This window comes from Oncorhynchus gorbuscha, linkage group LG01 (genome assembly GCF_021184085.1).
Source record: "Oncorhynchus gorbuscha isolate QuinsamMale2020 ecotype Even-year linkage group LG01, OgorEven_v1.0, whole genome shotgun sequence".
Classification (NCBI taxonomy): Eukaryota; Metazoa; Chordata; class Actinopteri; order Salmoniformes; family Salmonidae; genus Oncorhynchus; species Oncorhynchus gorbuscha.
The window spans coordinates 2,877,939-2,894,781 of record NC_060173.1 but is presented as its reverse complement, the minus strand read 5'-3'; the positions used below and the strand labels follow the sequence as shown (position 1 = coordinate 2,894,781).

General features: G+C 40.8%; 1 protein-coding gene across 1 annotated transcript in view; it reads left to right on the top strand.

The window, feature by feature from the left end:
• Positions 1–1,298: 1,298 nt before the first annotated feature.
• The window catches only part of LOC124038261 (mucin-5AC-like), a gene marked incomplete at its 3' end in the record, with an annotated part of 81,826 nt that continues 66,281 nt past the window's right edge, over positions 1,299–16,843 (top strand). Inside the window, 19 exon segments of the mRNA XM_046353940.1 lie at positions 1,299–1,417; positions 1,542–1,604; positions 1,732–1,934; positions 2,105–2,172; positions 2,771–2,885; positions 4,140–4,224; positions 4,440–4,543; positions 5,585–5,743; positions 5,776–5,806; positions 6,132–6,257; positions 7,621–7,738; positions 8,233–8,371; positions 11,279–11,386; positions 11,634–11,703; positions 11,967–12,104; positions 12,382–12,546; positions 14,092–14,186; positions 14,432–14,462; positions 14,465–14,556. Coding sequence (XP_046209896.1) covers positions 1,348–1,417; positions 1,542–1,604; positions 1,732–1,934; positions 2,105–2,172; positions 2,771–2,885; positions 4,140–4,224; positions 4,440–4,543; positions 5,585–5,743; positions 5,776–5,806; positions 6,132–6,257; positions 7,621–7,738; positions 8,233–8,371; positions 11,279–11,386; positions 11,634–11,703; positions 11,967–12,104; positions 12,382–12,546; positions 14,092–14,186; positions 14,432–14,462; positions 14,465–14,556 — 1,980 coding nt within the window.

Below are 16,843 nucleotides of genomic sequence, written 5' to 3'. Positions count from 1 at the left end.
TTCTTCCCTCTTCTCCAATAACAGGCAATGAAACATGACAAGTAGTAAACCACAACTGAAGTTATATAACACTGAAGTTCAAACAAGTTAATGTCACCAGGTTTAAAGGTTTATTTGAACATCTTTGTACATATGCAGAACATACATAAAATTTGATGTCATACAATATATTATAAACCAGGTAAAATCATAAAAACCAGCATAAACAGATGGACAGCGCATCATCCATTAGTCATTAAAAGGCCCACTCCTTCATTTGAAAAAGAACTAAACGGCAGCCCCGTCACTTGGTTTGCTATAGAAGCTGAGGGATAGGGCTGGAGAAATGTAACCACTCAAACATGTCTGTGGCATAAATGGCTGTAAATATCACAGACTGGCCCTTTAAAGATTTATGAAACAATCTAAGATTCTGTAGAATGTTGATGAGTCTGTCCATTCATCACAGTTTAGATAAGAGTTTACTGTAATCAATATGTGCCCAAATGGCACCCTATACCCTACACCATACACGAGGACTCTGTTCACTATACACTGAATGTACAAAACATTCCTTATATTGAGTTGCCCGTCACCCTTTCGCTTTCAGAACAGCCTCAATTCGTCAGGCCATGGACTCTACAGGGTGTTGAAAGCGTTCCACAGGGATGCTGGCCCACGTCGATCCCAATGCTTCCAACAGTTGTGTCAAGTTGGCTGGATGTCCTTTGGGTGATGGACAATTCTTGATACACACGGGAAAATGTTAAGTGTGAAAAACCCAGCAGCATTGCAGTTCGTGACACAAGCCGGTGCCCTGGCACCTACTACCAAACCCCTTTCATAGGCACTTAAATCTTTTGTCTTGCCCGTTCATCCTCTGAATAGCAGACATACACAATCCATGTCTCAATTGTCTCAAGGCTTAAACATCTTTCTTTAACCTTCCCTTCATCTACACTGATTGAAGTGGATTTAACAGGTGACATCAATCAGGGATCACAGCTTTCACCTGGAGTCTTATTGTTATGTACACTCATTGTATAGGGAATAGGGAACAATTTTGGGCTGTATGCTACTTATCAGGAATATCGATAGTTACCTAGGGATTATTATAATTAATACATTACACAATGTCAATTACAGTAAAGGTAATCCTACCTCTGACAAACAGACAAACAGAACAATGGTAACACCTAAAGTTTGATCAGTCCCCTCCTTAGATACAGAATCAACTATCCCAGCATCATCAAGGTACTTCCTTGAGTGTAGTAGTTTAAAAGCAGGCACCTGGTGCCTCACGGTATCAGTAGGAACAGGAAGAGTACCTGTTCAGGTGGACCAGGACGACTCGTTAGAAGAACCATCATGGCACTCCAATGGGTGAAGCCGTGGATCGCTCTGCTCTTCGGACTATCTGCTGCACATTCTGAGACTGGTAAGAAAAGATATGACGAAATACAATTTATTCTCACTTTAGATTAAGTCATGTAGCCTAGTTGAGGAACTAAAGAGGAGCTGGGTTACAAACAAAATAACACTTGTTCCCTGTTTATTTCCAGTTATGATTCCAGACATGACTTCCATTGGGAGTCTATATGATTCCAAACTGCAAATCGTATCAGGTAATTTGTGTTGTTGAATATATGTCACCAAATACTCAAATATCTATATTCTACTCTACTGTTATATTATGCATCTTATATTCAGACATGAATGGTGCAACTATACTGTACATTTCCCCCCATGCAGCAGGAGTGAGTCCCACTCATAACGGGCAGGTCTGCAGCACATGGGGTAACTACCACTACAAAACCTACGATGGAGACCTCTTCCAGCTGCCCTACACCTGTAACTACGTGCTGTCGTCATTGTGTAAGAGCAGCAGCGGCTACGAGGCCTTTAACATTCAGCTGCAGCGCGGGGAGGTAGATGGGCTGCCCACCATCACCAAGGTATTCCTTTGTGATCAGTCCTTTGATTGTTGTACATTTCACTATTGATTAATTGTTTTTAAATTGCAGTATTGATTAATAGTTTGTATTGCTCTATGATCTTAATGTAAGGTGACCTTGAGGGTCCTGAAAGGCGTCTGTCAAATAAAACTACTATTATTATTACGAAGGTTTCTTTGAAGCTGGATGGAACCTTCGTGGAGCTGGCCAACGGTAACGTCAGCGTCAACGGATTACAGTGAGTTCCCAGTCTAGTCAACAATGGATCTCAGATGTGGAAAACCATTGGCTCTCAGATGTGTAAAATACATAGTAATACAGGAAGTATATGATACGGGGGTTTGTAATCACTTAACTACATCCAATGGGATTCATTTTATTCAGAGATCAATCTTTTTTAGTTCAGTTTAAAAAAGATTGGAACAAATTTTATTTTCACTTCACCTGCATTCAGTTGCTACTTTTGTGCAAAGACTTGAGGTAAAATACATAAGTTAAAAAAATGCATCATCATTAATCTCATCTTGAGATAAATCTTTTGCAGTTTTAACATAATCTACATGATGTCAGTTTCAACGGGCAACAGTGAGTTCATCAGTGATCTAAAAGCATTCAGAGGTCAAACTCTTATTCTGAAGTTCAGTTGATGTGCATTTACAGATGAAAGTTACCAAGCTGAAATGCCATTTGATGAAATCCTATACAGACATTATTAACTGGTACAGTCTCAACAGGGGAGGAAGAAAATACAAAGAAAATACTGTAAAGGACCATTTTGACCCTTGTTGGAATACAGACTCTCCTCTCTGATGAACACTATTGTTTTGTCCCTCTAGGGTCACCATACCGTTTGGTCAGTTTAACGTCTTCATTGAGAGGACCGTTTCCTATGTGAAGATCACAGCTAAGCTGGGGTTAGTCATCATGTGGAATGAAGATGATTCCCTCTGGGTATGTGTTTAGTTTGCTTACTCATTCCATATGTCTTCTGTTACACTACAGTGATATGTGGTTGTTTCACCTACTTTGGCTCAATACACTGATTGTAAATCACCCTGGGGAAATAGGGGAACTGTTGGGATAAGAGAGGGACAGTGTTAGGGGAACTGTTGGGATAAGAGTGGGAACATCAGTGTTAGGGGAACTGTTGGGATAAGAGTGGGAACATCAGTGTTAGGGGAACTGTTGGGATAAGAGTGGGAACATCAGTGTTTGGGGAACTGTTGGGATAAGAGTGGGAACATCAGTGTTAGGGGAACTGTTGGGATAAGAGTGGGAACAGAGTGTTAGGGGAACTGTTGGGATAAGAGTGGGAACATCAGTGTTAGGGGAACTGTTGGGATAAGAGTGGGAACTGTTGGGATAAGAGTGGGAACTGTTGGGATAAGAGTGGGAACATCAGTCTTAGGGGAACTGTTGGGATAAGAGAGGGAACATCAGTGTTAGGGGAACTGTTGGGATAAGAGAGGGAACATCAGTGTTAGGGGAACTGTTGGGATGAGAGTGGGAACAGTTTAATCAGTTCACATTGGTTTTGTAGGTGGAGCTGGACTCAAAGTTCCAGAGTGTGGTTAGATCAGAAGACACAATATTGTCTCAATACATATTGACATTGTAGAGAGTAAATACTGTATGTATCATCATTCCCCTTCGTGTGTACATAAATAATCCCAGTTTACTCAAATATCATAATCTCAGACTGAAACTAACTTGCAAAGCAGACAAACCAGTTTTCAGGCAACTCACATTCAATTTAATGACGAAAACATAATAAATATGATGTTTAATTTAATTAAAACATTTTAAATGCATGCGAGAAAATAAGAAAACAACATGGTGAGAGTTTAAAAGCTTTAAACAACATGGTGAGAGTTTAAAAGGTTTTTACAACACGATGAGAGTTTAAAAGGTTTTAAAGGGAAGAGTGCATGTGCAGGAGAGGTAAAAAACAGAGGGAATTGTAAGACACCTCCCCCTGTCAGATGTTTATAGAACACAAACCAACAAAAATAGAATCCTGATTATTAAAACAGAGAAACAATTGTTTTGTGTTAACCTCCCACTCCTTGTACACAGTGACATGTACTGGACATAGGTATATCAAATCAAATTATATTGGTGTGTGAAATGTACATATATATGAACTGCTGAAGGCAGCTAGCTTGCAATGCATTAACCCTCAGTCATCTTCCATTGGTTTTATAGGTGGAGCTGGACTCAAAGTTCCAGAATCAGACATGTGGGCTGTGTGGAGACTTCAACGGAGTCCAGAACGAGTTCAATAGGAATGGTAAACAAAATCACCAAATGTCTTAGAGGGGCGGATTACGCTCCTGTTCTGTTTATGAATGTGTGGGTTCAATCTATGGGTTAGGAAGGGGTTATAAAGTATTTTTAGGTACCATTTTAAGAAAGGGTTACCAAAAACACAAAACACATGATGACAGAGACTGTTTGTAAGGGGAAATAAACAGGTTAGATAAAACTATGTTTCTTTTCCCACAGATGATGATCTGAAGATAATCGACTATGCTGATATTTGGAAGATGAATGGCCCAACAGAAACCTGTACAGAAATCCCTGTTCACACTGAGCAGTGTGAAGACCAGGTATTTACAAGTCTAGAGTTGAGCTGTATTTTTTTTATATATTTTTTTATTTCACCTCTTTTAACCAGGAAGGCTAGTTGAGAACAAGTTCTCATTTGCAACTGCGACCAACAAGTAATCTAACTAACAATTCCAAAACTACAGTATTATACACAGTGTAAGGGGATATAGAATATGTACATAAATATATATGAATGAGTGATGGTACAGAGCGGCATAGGCAAGATACAGTAGATGGTATCGAGTACAGTATATACATATGAGATGAGTATGTAAACAAAGTGGCATAGTTAAAGTGGCTAGTGATACATGTATTACATAAAGATGCAGTAGATGATATAGAGTACGGTATATACGTATACATATGAGATTAATAATGTAGGGTATGTAAACATTATATTAGGTAACATTGTTTAAAGTGGCTAGTGATATATTTTACATCATTTCCCATCAATTCCCATTATTAAAGTGGCTGGAGTTGAGTCAGTGTGTTGGCAGCAGCCACTCAATGTTAGTGGTGGCTGTTTAACAGTCTGATGGCCTTGAGATAGAAGCTGTTTTGTAAATGACATCGCCGAAGTCAAGGATTGGTAGGATAGTCAGTTTTACGAAGGTATGTTTGGCAGAATGAGTAAATGATGCTTTGTTGCGAAATAGGAAGCCGATTCTAGATTTAATTTTGAATTGGAGATGCTTAATGTGAGTCTGGAAGGAGAGTTTAGAGTCTAGCGAGACACCTAGGTATTTGTAGTCGTCCACATATTCTAAGTCAAAACCGTCCAGAGTAGTGATGCTGGACGGGCGGGGAGGTGCGGGCAGCGATCAGTTGAAGAGCATGCATTTAGTTTTACTTGCATTTAATAGCAGTTGGAGGCCAAGGAAGGAGAGTTGTATGGCATTGAAGCTCATCTGGAGTTTAGTTAACACAGTGTCCAAAGAAGGGCCAGAAGTATACAGAATGGTGTCGTCTGTGTAGAGGTGGATCAGAGAATCAAACCGTCTGTTGCCTCTAGTAATTCTTCTTCTTCTTCATCCTTTCAGACCAAACTTTGTGAACAGCTTCTCACCAGTCTTGCCTTCAGTAGCTGTAAGGACCTGATTGCCACAGACTCCTTCATCAAGGCCTGTGCAGAAGACATGTGTCACTGTGGCAACAGCAGCAGCAGTGTCACCTGCGCCTGTCCCACCATGTCAGAGTACTCCCGCCAGTGTGCTCATCACGCAGGGGGAAACCCCAGGAGTGGAAGACCGACCAGTTCTGCTGTAAGGGAACATTATTTGCATTACACATCCTTTTAGTTTTGATACTGGATTGTTTGTTTGTATTGCTCTGTTGGTAGTTTGGATGCGGGTAAAAGAAAACTCAGTTATATTGTAACTCAAAGTAAACACTTTTGATATGCAATAATGCTTCCTTAGGTAATCTATAGTCTTCTTCTTCGACATGCTTGTATTTACATTTATGTGACTGAAAACTGAGGAGCAAATCCCAATTTTCACTTCCAATGATGTCAATAGAAGATGTGAAAATGTGAAGTAATGAAGCCTCAGAAACAGATTTGTGACTCTGGTTATTTGTGTTGAGCAGTGGAGACGTGTCCTGTAAGCATGCAGTACCAGGAGTGTGGTAGTCCCTGCACTGATACCTGCTCCAACCCAATGAGGAACCAGCATTGTGAGGAACACTGCACCGACGGATGCTTCTGCCCTGCTGGTACATGCACTCATTACTGAATACAACATCATATATCAGCTATGTAACTATTTTAAAGTAGCTGAGTACAACATCATATATCAGCTATGTAACTATTTTAAAGTAGCTGAGTACAACATCATATATCAGCTATGTAACTATTTTAAAGTAGCTGAGTACAACATCATATATCAGCTAAGTAACTATTTTAAAGTAGCTGAATACAACATCATATATCAGCTATGTAACTATTTTAAAGTAGCTGAGTACAACATCATATATCAGCTATGTAACTATTTTAAAGTAGCTGAGTACAACATCATATATCAGCTATGTAACTATTTTAAAGTAGCTGAATACAACCGATGATGCCCTGATGCAGAGGTGCACCACAGGTCCCAGAGTGGTGGGGAAAATTGTTTTTCCGGGGCCCGGAGCTTTTCCTAATCTGGTAACCTAACCCAGGTATACATCACAACCCTATAGGATCTGAATGTGATTAATTAGTAGTTGTGAAAAGGTATTTTTATGGGCAATGATGGGAGTGGGACCAGATTTACATATTTAGCAGATGCTCTTATCCAGAGCGATTTACAGGAACAGTTAGGGTAAGTGCCTTGCTCAAAGGCACACTGACAGAATTTTCACCTAGTCAGGCCAGGGATTCAAACCATTGACCTTTCAGTTACTAGCCCAATGCTCTTAACCAATAGGCTACCTGCCGCCTAGGTATACAGATATATATTTTCTAAACAGGTCACAGGGTTTAAAAGAAATTCTGGAAAATCTCCTTGCTATTTAAACCAGGAAGACTGTATTAAAACTCATATCAGTTATGTGGCTATTTAAACCAGGAAGACATAGATTGGAAGAGTAGCCTTATTGTGGGATTGGAAGAGTAGCCTTATTGTGGGATTGGAAGAGTAGCCTTATTGTGGGACTGGAAGAGTAGCCTTATTGTGGGATTGGAAGAGTAGCCTTATTGTGGGACTGGAAGAGTAGCCTTATTGTGGGACTGGAAGAGTAGCCTTATTGTGGGACTGGAAGAGTAGCCTTATTGTGGGACTGGAAGAGTAGCCTTATTGTGGGACTGGAAGAGTAGCCTTATTGTGGGACTGGAAGAGTAGCCTTATTGTGGGACTGGAGATTTCATTATTTGATCAAAGTTCTGCAACAGATGTACCGTAGTAATGAAGATACTGATCTACATGGATCAATGTATTTTATGAGATAAGGAAGGACTAAATTCATTAATTGAATGTCATTCATGGGATCAGGTGACTAAATATATTTAATGTCATTATGGAACCAGGTGACTAAATGTAATGTATTGAATGTCATTATGGAACCAGGTGACTAAATGTTTTGAATGTCTTTCTCATAGGAACCGTGTTTGATGACATCACTCAGACTGGCTGTGTAGCTGTGAACCAGTGCTCTTGTCTCCACAACGGACAATCTTACCAGCCTGGACAATCATTCTCAAGAACATGCCACAAATGGTAAGAGCTGCATTGCGTTTATATTCACTGAATTGTTGTGTGTGTTGATCCGGGTGTGATGAGTCGGATGTGTTGAGGCTAAACTGACTGTCTCTCTCCGTTAGTACCTGTATCCAAGGCCTGTGGAGCCGGATGTGTTGAGGCTAAACTGACTGTCTCTCTCCGTTAGTACCTGTATCCAAGGCTAGTGGAGTCAGATGTGTTGAGGCTAAACTGACTGTCTCTCTCCGTTAGTACCTGTATCCAAGGCCTGTGGAGTCAGATGTGTTGAGGCTAAACTGACTGTCTCTCTCCATTAGTACCTGTATCCAAGGCCTGTGGAGTCAGATGTGTTGAGGCTAAACTGACTGTCTCTCTCCGTTAGTACCTGTATCCAAGGCTAGTGGAGTCGGATGTGTTGAGGCTAAACTGACTGTCTCTCTCCGTTAGTACCTGTATCCAAGACTAGTGGAGTCAGATGTGTTGAGGCTAAACTGACTGTCTCTCTCCGTTAGTACCTGTATCCAAGGCCAGTGGAGTTGTATGGATCTAGATTGCCCTGCTACCTGCTCCATAGTGGGAGGTTCCCACATCACCACCTACGATGGGAATGCCTACACCTTCCATGGAGACTGCTCATATGTCCTGTCCAAGGTAGGGATCTAACCTACTGTATGGAGACTGCTCATATGTCCTGTCCAAGGGAGGGATCTAACCTACTGTATGGAGTGATATTAGTGCCAACAGAAAATATTGAATAAAAATGTGATTTCTTCATACAAATTCAAAGTGATTCAATTCAGATTCCATGTCAGGTGGCACTAATATGACTCCATGCTGACACATACTGTATGTTTAGTAGATTTAACTCCTAACTCGCTAGCGAACATATACTGGCCCACGAACCGGCCACATCCGGCATAGATTGCTGCCGACAGCTGGCAGCCACTTGCATTGGAAGTGTTTATACATACCATTAGCATCACTATCCATATTAATCTCATAAATACTTTTCAATCAAGTTGAACCATAATATGCAGTGCCTTCAAAGGTATTCACACCCAATAATGGCTGTGATAGGAGAAAACTGAGGATGGATTAACAACATTGTAGTTACTCCACAATACTAACCTAATTGACAAGTGAAAAGAAGGAATCCTGTACAGAAGAAAACATTCCAAAACACACATCCTGTTTGCAACAAGGCACTAAAGTCATACTGCAAAAAATGTTGCAAGGCAATTCACTTTTGTCATCAATAGAAAGTGTTATGTTTGGGGAAAATACAATACAACACATTACTGAGTACCACTCTTCATATTTTCAAGCATAGTGGTGACTGCACCATGTTATGCCTGCATCATGTTATGGGTATGCTTGTAATCGTTAAGGACTGGGGAGTTGTTCAGTATAAAAGATAAATGGAATGGAGTTAAGCACAGGAACAATCCTAGAGGAAAACCGGGTTCAGTCTGCTTTCCACCAGACACTGGGAGACAAATTCACCATTCAGCTGGATGATGACCTAAAACACAAGGCCAAGTATACACTGGAGTTGCTTACCAAGATGACATTGAATGTTCCTGAGTGGCCTAATTACAGTTTTGACTAAATCGGTTTTAAAATCTATGGCAAGACTTGAAAATGGCTGTCTATCAATGATCAACATCCAACTTGACAGAGCTTGAAGAATGTACAAAAATAAATAATTGCAAATATTGTACAATCCAGGTGTGCAAAGCTCTTTGCAACTTACCCAGAAACACTCACAGCTGTAATCGCTGCCAAAGTTGATTCTAACATGTATTGATTCAGGGGTGTGAATACTAATGTAAATAAGATATTTCTGTATATCATTTTCAATATATTAGCAAACATTTCTAAAAACATGTTTTCACGTTGTCATTATTGCGTGAAAAAAAACATATTTAATCCATTTTAAATTCAGGCTGTAACACAGCAACATGTGGAATAAGTCAAGGGGAGTGAATACTTCCTGAAGGAAATGTAATTCCTAGGACAAAAAATAGGCAAGAAGTAAGTAGTGTGTTACAAAAATGTGTTCCCTTAACCTTACTGTCATACCTAAACTTTACTATCATACAATAACCTGTCTAGGACGCCGTTCCGCTAGTGGAACCCTCGCCGACAGCCAATGAAATTGCAGGGCGCCAAATTCAATCAACAGAAATCTCATAATTAAATTTTCTCAAACATACAAGTATTAGACACCATTTTAAAGATAACAGTTTCGTTAATACGACCACAGTGTCCGATTTCAATAAAGCTTGTCGGCGAAAGCAGAATATATCATTATGTTAGGTCAGCAACTAGTCGCAGAAAGTATACAGCGATTTTTCCAAACAAAGAGAGGAGTCACAAAAAGCAGAAATAGAAATAAAATGAATAACTGACCTTTGATATTCTTCATCAGATGACACTCCCGGGACAACATGTTACACAATACATCTATGTTTTGTTCGATCAAGTTCATATTTATATCCAAAAACCTCAGTTTACATTTGGCTTTGCCTCCAAAACATCCCGTGAATTTGCACAGAGCCACATCAATTTACAGAAATACTCATAATAAACTTTGATAAAAGATACAAGTGTTATTCACAGATTTAAATATATACTTCTCCTTAATGCAACCACTGTAACAGATTTCAAACCATGCAATAATCTGAGTACGGCGCTCAGAGACCAACACAACCCAAGAAGATATCCACCATGTTGAGTCAACATAAGTCAGAAATAGCATTATAAATATTCACTTACCTTTGATGATCTTCATCAGAATGCACTCAAGGAAGCCCAGTTCCACAATAAATGTTTGATTTGTTCCATAAAGTCCATCATTTATGTCCAAATAACTCCTTTTGGTTCACGCGTTCAGTACACAATCTAAATTCACGAGGCGCGGGCAGGTCCAGGCAAAAGTTCAGAAGAAAAGTCATATTACAGTCCGTAGAAACATGTCAAACGAAGTATAGAATCAATCTTTAGGATGTTTTTAACATAAATCATGTTCCAACCGGAGAAATCCTTTGTCTTCAGAAAAGCAATGGAACAGAGCTCGCTCTCACTTGAACGTGCATGGTCAACGCATGTTCAGCTCATGGCACTCTGGGAGAGACCTTACTCAAACCCCTCTCATTCAGCACCACTTCACAGCTGAAGCATCATATAAGGTTCTAATGTCTGTTGACATCTAGTGGAAGCCTTAGGAAGTGCAACATGACCAATATTCCACTGTGTCTTCAATAGGAAATGAGTTGAAACATGACCAACCTCAGATTTCCCACTTCCTGGTTGGATTTTTTTTCTCAGGTTTTTGCCTGCCATATGAGTTCTGTTATACACACAGACATCATTCAAACAGTTTTAGAAACTTCAGAGTGTTTCCTATCAGAATCGACTAATAATATGCATATATTATCAACTGGGACTGAGTGGCAGGCAGTTTACTCTGGTACGCTTTTCATCCAAACGTGAAAATGCTGCCCCTATCCATAAAAAGATAACTTAACTGTCATACCTTGTACCAATTGTCCCCAGCAAACCAACGAGACTGCTTTCACAGTCCTGGGTGACATAGTGAAATGTGGGAAGACGGACATTGAGACCTGCCTAAGATCTGTAACCCTGGTGACTCCAGAGTCCACGGTAAGTTAGCCAGTCAGTGACTCGTATCACCACTTCAGGGTTGGAGTAAATTACATTTCATTTCCAGTCAATTCAGGCAGTCCACTGAATTCCAATTCCAATGCTCTTCATTGTTTTTCAGTGAGGAACATTTGGAATTAGAATTAGGTTTTCTTTCTGAATTGACTGGAATTGACTCCAACCCTGTTCCACACTCCTTATCACCAGGGGAGTTGCTTTAACTCAAGTTGTAATTTGTCACTTGCAGATGATCGTCATCGATGCCAGTGGAAGGGTCTTTGTCAACAAGATGTTTTCTCAGATGCCGCTTTTCATGGGTGAGTGACTGATTGATGGCTGCTTGAGAAAAGGGATACAGAGATGTGATATCTGTCTATTTTTGTAGTCATTGATCAGTATAAACGTATGTTTGAAACCCTTCCCATGCGGTACATTCTGTACCAGAAGTTGTCTCTTTCTTTCATCTTTCTTTCCTTGTCTAGCAGCATGTAACACCATAAGCATCCCACAATAGGGAAGTGGGAGCTAAAAGTTCATGGTAAACCAGATTGTAACTAGAACTTGTGTATATTTTCCACAGCTGATGTAAGGGTCTTTCAGCCCTCTACGTTCTACATCGTTGTGCATACCTCTTATGGGCTCCGTCTAGAGGTCCAACTAACACCTATAATGCAGGTCTACATCGTAGCTAGCAGTTCACAAAAAGAAAAAACCCAGGGTATGTTTCTCTCTGCTCTTTTAAAGTCTTTGTGAAAAGATAAGCGATTTTGGGTTGTTGAGAAGCGCTATATAAATCTCATGCATTATTATTATAAAAGATGATTGGTTATCAAACTACTGTTAATGTAACATGTGTCATTATACCACTTGTTTGAGGGGTTCGGTCAAACCTCACCTGAAACAATTATTCATAAACTAATGATACTTGATGCATTGCATCTTCAGTCAATGTTAGTTCAAACCAGCTGTTATAATGTTTTGTACCTCTTATCCAGGTCTTTGTGGAGACTTTAACGGTGTCCAAGCTGGCGACTTCAGAACCATCAATGGACTCGTGGAAGGAACCGCTGTGACGTTCGCCAACACTTGGAAGACCAAAGCAAGCTGTCCTGATGTGGCACAGAACTTTGAGATCCCATGCAGTCTGAGTGTAGAGAGCGGTACTCCTTCAACCTCTTTAAAAACACTAACATATGTCTAATGCAGTGGTTCTCAAACTAGGGTCACGACCCCATGTGGGGTCACTTTCTATGAAAATGGGGTCACGGAAGAATTTCCAAATACCAAATAATATATATACAAATTTGTTTACATCCCTGTTAGTTAGCATTTAGTCTTTGCCAAGATAATCCATCCACCTGACAGGTGTGGCAGATCAAGCTGCTGATTAAACAGCATGACAATTACACAGGTGCACCATGTGCTAGGGTAAAAAAAAGGCCACTCTAAAATGTGAGGTTTTTGTCACACAACTCAATGCCACAGATGTCTTACGTTTTGGTGCATGCAATTGGCATGCTGACTGCAGGATCCACCAGATCTGTAGCCAGATAATTCAATGTTCATTTTCTCTACCATAAGCCGCTTCAACGTCATTTTAGAGAATTTGCAGTACATCCATCCGGCCTCACAACCACAGCTGATATTGTGAACAAAATGCCCCATGGTGGAGGTGGGGTTATGGTACGGGGCTGGCATAAGCTACAGACAATGAACACTCTTGCATTTTATCAATGGCAATTTGAATACACAGAATACCGTGACAAGATCCTGAGGCCTATTGTCATGCCATTCATACACCGCCATCACCTCATGTTTCAACATGATAATGTACGGCCCCATGTCGCAAGGATCTGTACACAATTCCGGGACGTTGAAATTGTCCCAGTTATTCCATGGCCGCACTTGACCTTTGCATTTGAATCATTCCCACGTTGAACGGCTAGTTCCACTACGGAATGAAACCACACACTATTGCAGAGACTTTGATATTACCGGTCTGCAATCGATGAGGATAGAGGCACATGTTAAACAAAGAATTTATGCTATTTCTCGCAATCAAGAGGAAACTATGACTGAACGACTCACAAACTCCCCAGTTTATGCTCTCCAAATGGACATTAGTTGTGGAGGCCAAGATGCCCCATGCATTGAATTTTTGTTCTCTATACATATCGGGGATGCTATTCATGAGAACATATTGTTCTGTCTCACGATTTCTGAGCATGACATGGCACAGGGGACAAAACAGATTCCATGTGATTGAAAGGTGGACTCTTGCACAAATGGTGCAAATCTATTGTGGGACAGCGGGCAGGCCTCTTCACTAAATGGGGCTGCAGCATGGGCCAATAAGGTTTGGGAATCCCTGGTCTAATGAAACAATACCCAAATGCGCTTCAGCCCAGCTTGAACAAAAAGGGAGTTCAGGTGTTCTGACAGGTGTTCGACTGAGGGTCTTAATAATACCAAAACTATTCCTTACTAGTAGTAGAAAAGGATCACTCTGTGCATAGGATCTGAGTTTATTTTCCAGCTAACCATTTTTAAACTCTTTCATTATGTTTCAAAGAGCCTTTATCAGAGCCTTTGAATACTTTTTGGAGATTACATTTACATATGTCTACTGAGATGCACAGTAAAGCCTAGATTAAAACTCTTTTTGTACTTTGTGAAATGTTGCTAATATCTCATATGTTTTACAGAGAGATATGCCAAGCACTAGTGCTCAATGTTCAAGATGGTAAAGGGAATATTTTCCCAATGCCACACTGAGATCAACCCAAATTACTACAAGGAAGTAAGTATGATGATTTTAACTTCTCAAATGCTCTTTAATTGCAGAGTTATCCCGAAAGCTCTATGAATTACATTTATTTTTAAACGATCATTTAGGCGTTCTATATCAAAATTATCTATTTATCTAATCAGATTTTTCAGTACTATTATTGTCCTGTGCTCGTGTGTGATTTCAGAAAACAGTAGTTTTAACACATCTCATAACTGGAACGTTCTTCTTCTACTGTTTTCTTCTTCTCCCTGTAGATCTGTGTATTTGACAGTTGTAACTGTGAGAGGAGGAGGAGTGCATGTGTGCTGCGGTCTCTCATACGTCCATGCATGTGCTGCTGCAGGCGTCCTGCTCAGTGGATGGAGAAACACCACCTGTGGTAAGATAAACATCAGGAGATACTGAATGTATTTATTTATTAATTAATGAAGGGTTCCCTCCTATTAACCCACGTTGTCCAGGGTTTACCCTCCTATTAACCCACGTTGTCCAGGGTTTACCTCTCCTATTTACCCATACGGTGTCCAGGGTTTACCCTCCTATTAACCTGACAGTGTCCAGGGTCAACCCCTCCTATTAACCCACGGTGTTCAGGGTTTGCCCTCCTATTAACCTACAGTGTCCAGGGTTTACCCTCCTATTAACCCAGTGTCCAGTGTTTCCCTCCACACCCATGGGTGTCCAGGGTTTACCCCTCATATTTACCCACGGTGTCCAGGGTTTGCCCCTCCTATTAACCCACAGTGTCCAGGGTTTGGCCCTCCCTATTAACCTACAGTGTCCAGGGTTTGCCCTCCTATTTACCCACAGTGTCCAGAGTTTGCCCTCCTATTTACCCACGGTGTCCAGGGTTTACCCTCCTATTAACCCACGTTGTCCAGGGTTTACTCCTCCTATTTACCCACGGTGTCCAGGGTTTACCCTCCTATTAACTCACAGGTCCAGGGTCAACCCTCCTATTAACCCACAGTGTTCAGGGTTTGCCCTCCTATTAACCCACAGTGTCCAGGGTTTACCCTCCTATTAACCCACAGTGTCCAGTGTTTCCCCTCCAATAACCCACGGTGTCCAGCTTCCCCTCCATTAACCCACGGTGTCCAGGGTTTACCCTCCTATTTACCCACGGTGTCCAGGGTTTGCCCTCCTATTAACCCACGGTGTCCAGGGTTTACCCTCCTATGTACCCATAGTGTCCAGGGTTTACCCTCCTATTTACCCACGGTGTCCAGGGTTTGCCCCTCCTATTTACCCACGGTGTCCAGGGTTTACCCTGTTAACCCACGGTGTCCAGGGTTTGCCCTCCTATTAACCCACGGTGTCCAGGGTTTACCCTCCTATTTACCCATGCTGTTCAGGGTTTAATTTCTCATTTTAACCTACAGTGTCCAGGATGTACCTTCTTATTTAAAACAAAATACTCCAAAACATGTAATTAAATGTTTAATCACCATACGGTTTTCCACAGGGAAATACTCCTCCAGCTGCCCTGACACGATGGTCTATGACTACACCATGACCAGCCAGACCGCACCTGTCGCTCACTGAGCCAGACAGACTTCACCTGCCAGGCACATTTACATGGACATCTAATTTCTATTGTATGTGCTTTGCTATTATTATTATTGTTCATTTTATTAATGTCTTGTTGTTGTTGTTGTCTTGTTGTTGTGGATGTTGTTGTTGTTGCAGACATGCCCAAAGTAATTTCCCTCATGGATAAAACACTTTTAATTGAATTGAACAGTTAGACCATGTGTCTGTGGACGGCTGTGGCTGTGCCGAGGAACCTACCTGAACGACCAGGAGAGTGTGTCCCTGCCTCTCGCTGCTCCTGCTACAATGGAGGCACAGTAGTACCCTGGAGAGGTCACCAGGATCTATGGGGCTACATGGTGAGGACTTGGTTGGCATGTGAAAGAAAACTCTGAAAATCTGATGGTCTTTCTTTGTGGCTCTATTATCTATCTAATATTTAGAAATCGACTGTCTTCTTATGAAGTCTTGGTTTGCTTCAAGAGGCAAGCTAAACCATTCTTAACTCCCCTCCTCTTGTACCCACCTTAACCACCCAGCTCTTGCAGACAAGGGAAATTAAGCTGTACTGAGAACAACAACATTTATGTGAGTACTCTGAAATTCAGAACACACGTTACTTGCCAATATAGCAAATCACTTCACAACCAAGACTCTGTAGTTTAGTCCTACTAATCTATAAAGCCTACTTTTGTTCCCTTACAGCCTGTGAAGAACCAATGGGTTTCTTCAACTGTTCTAGTGCAGGGCCCGAGCCATGGGCTCAGAGTGCCAGAAGAGCTGTCAAACACTAGACAGTCACTGTGTAAGTCTACAATGGGACATGTCTTACAACACGTTAATAAAAACATGCCTTACAACACAGAATAAAACACGCCTTAAACACGTTAATAAAACATGTCTTATAACACGTTAATAAACACATGCTCCATAACACGTTAATAAAACATGCCTTACAACACGTTAATAAAAACATGCCTTACCACACGTTAATAAAAATATGTCTTACAACACGTTAATAAAAACATGTCTTACAACACGTTAATAAAAACATGCCTTACAACACGTTAATAAAAACATGCCTTACAACACGTTAATAAAAACATGCTTTACAACACGTTAATAAAAACATG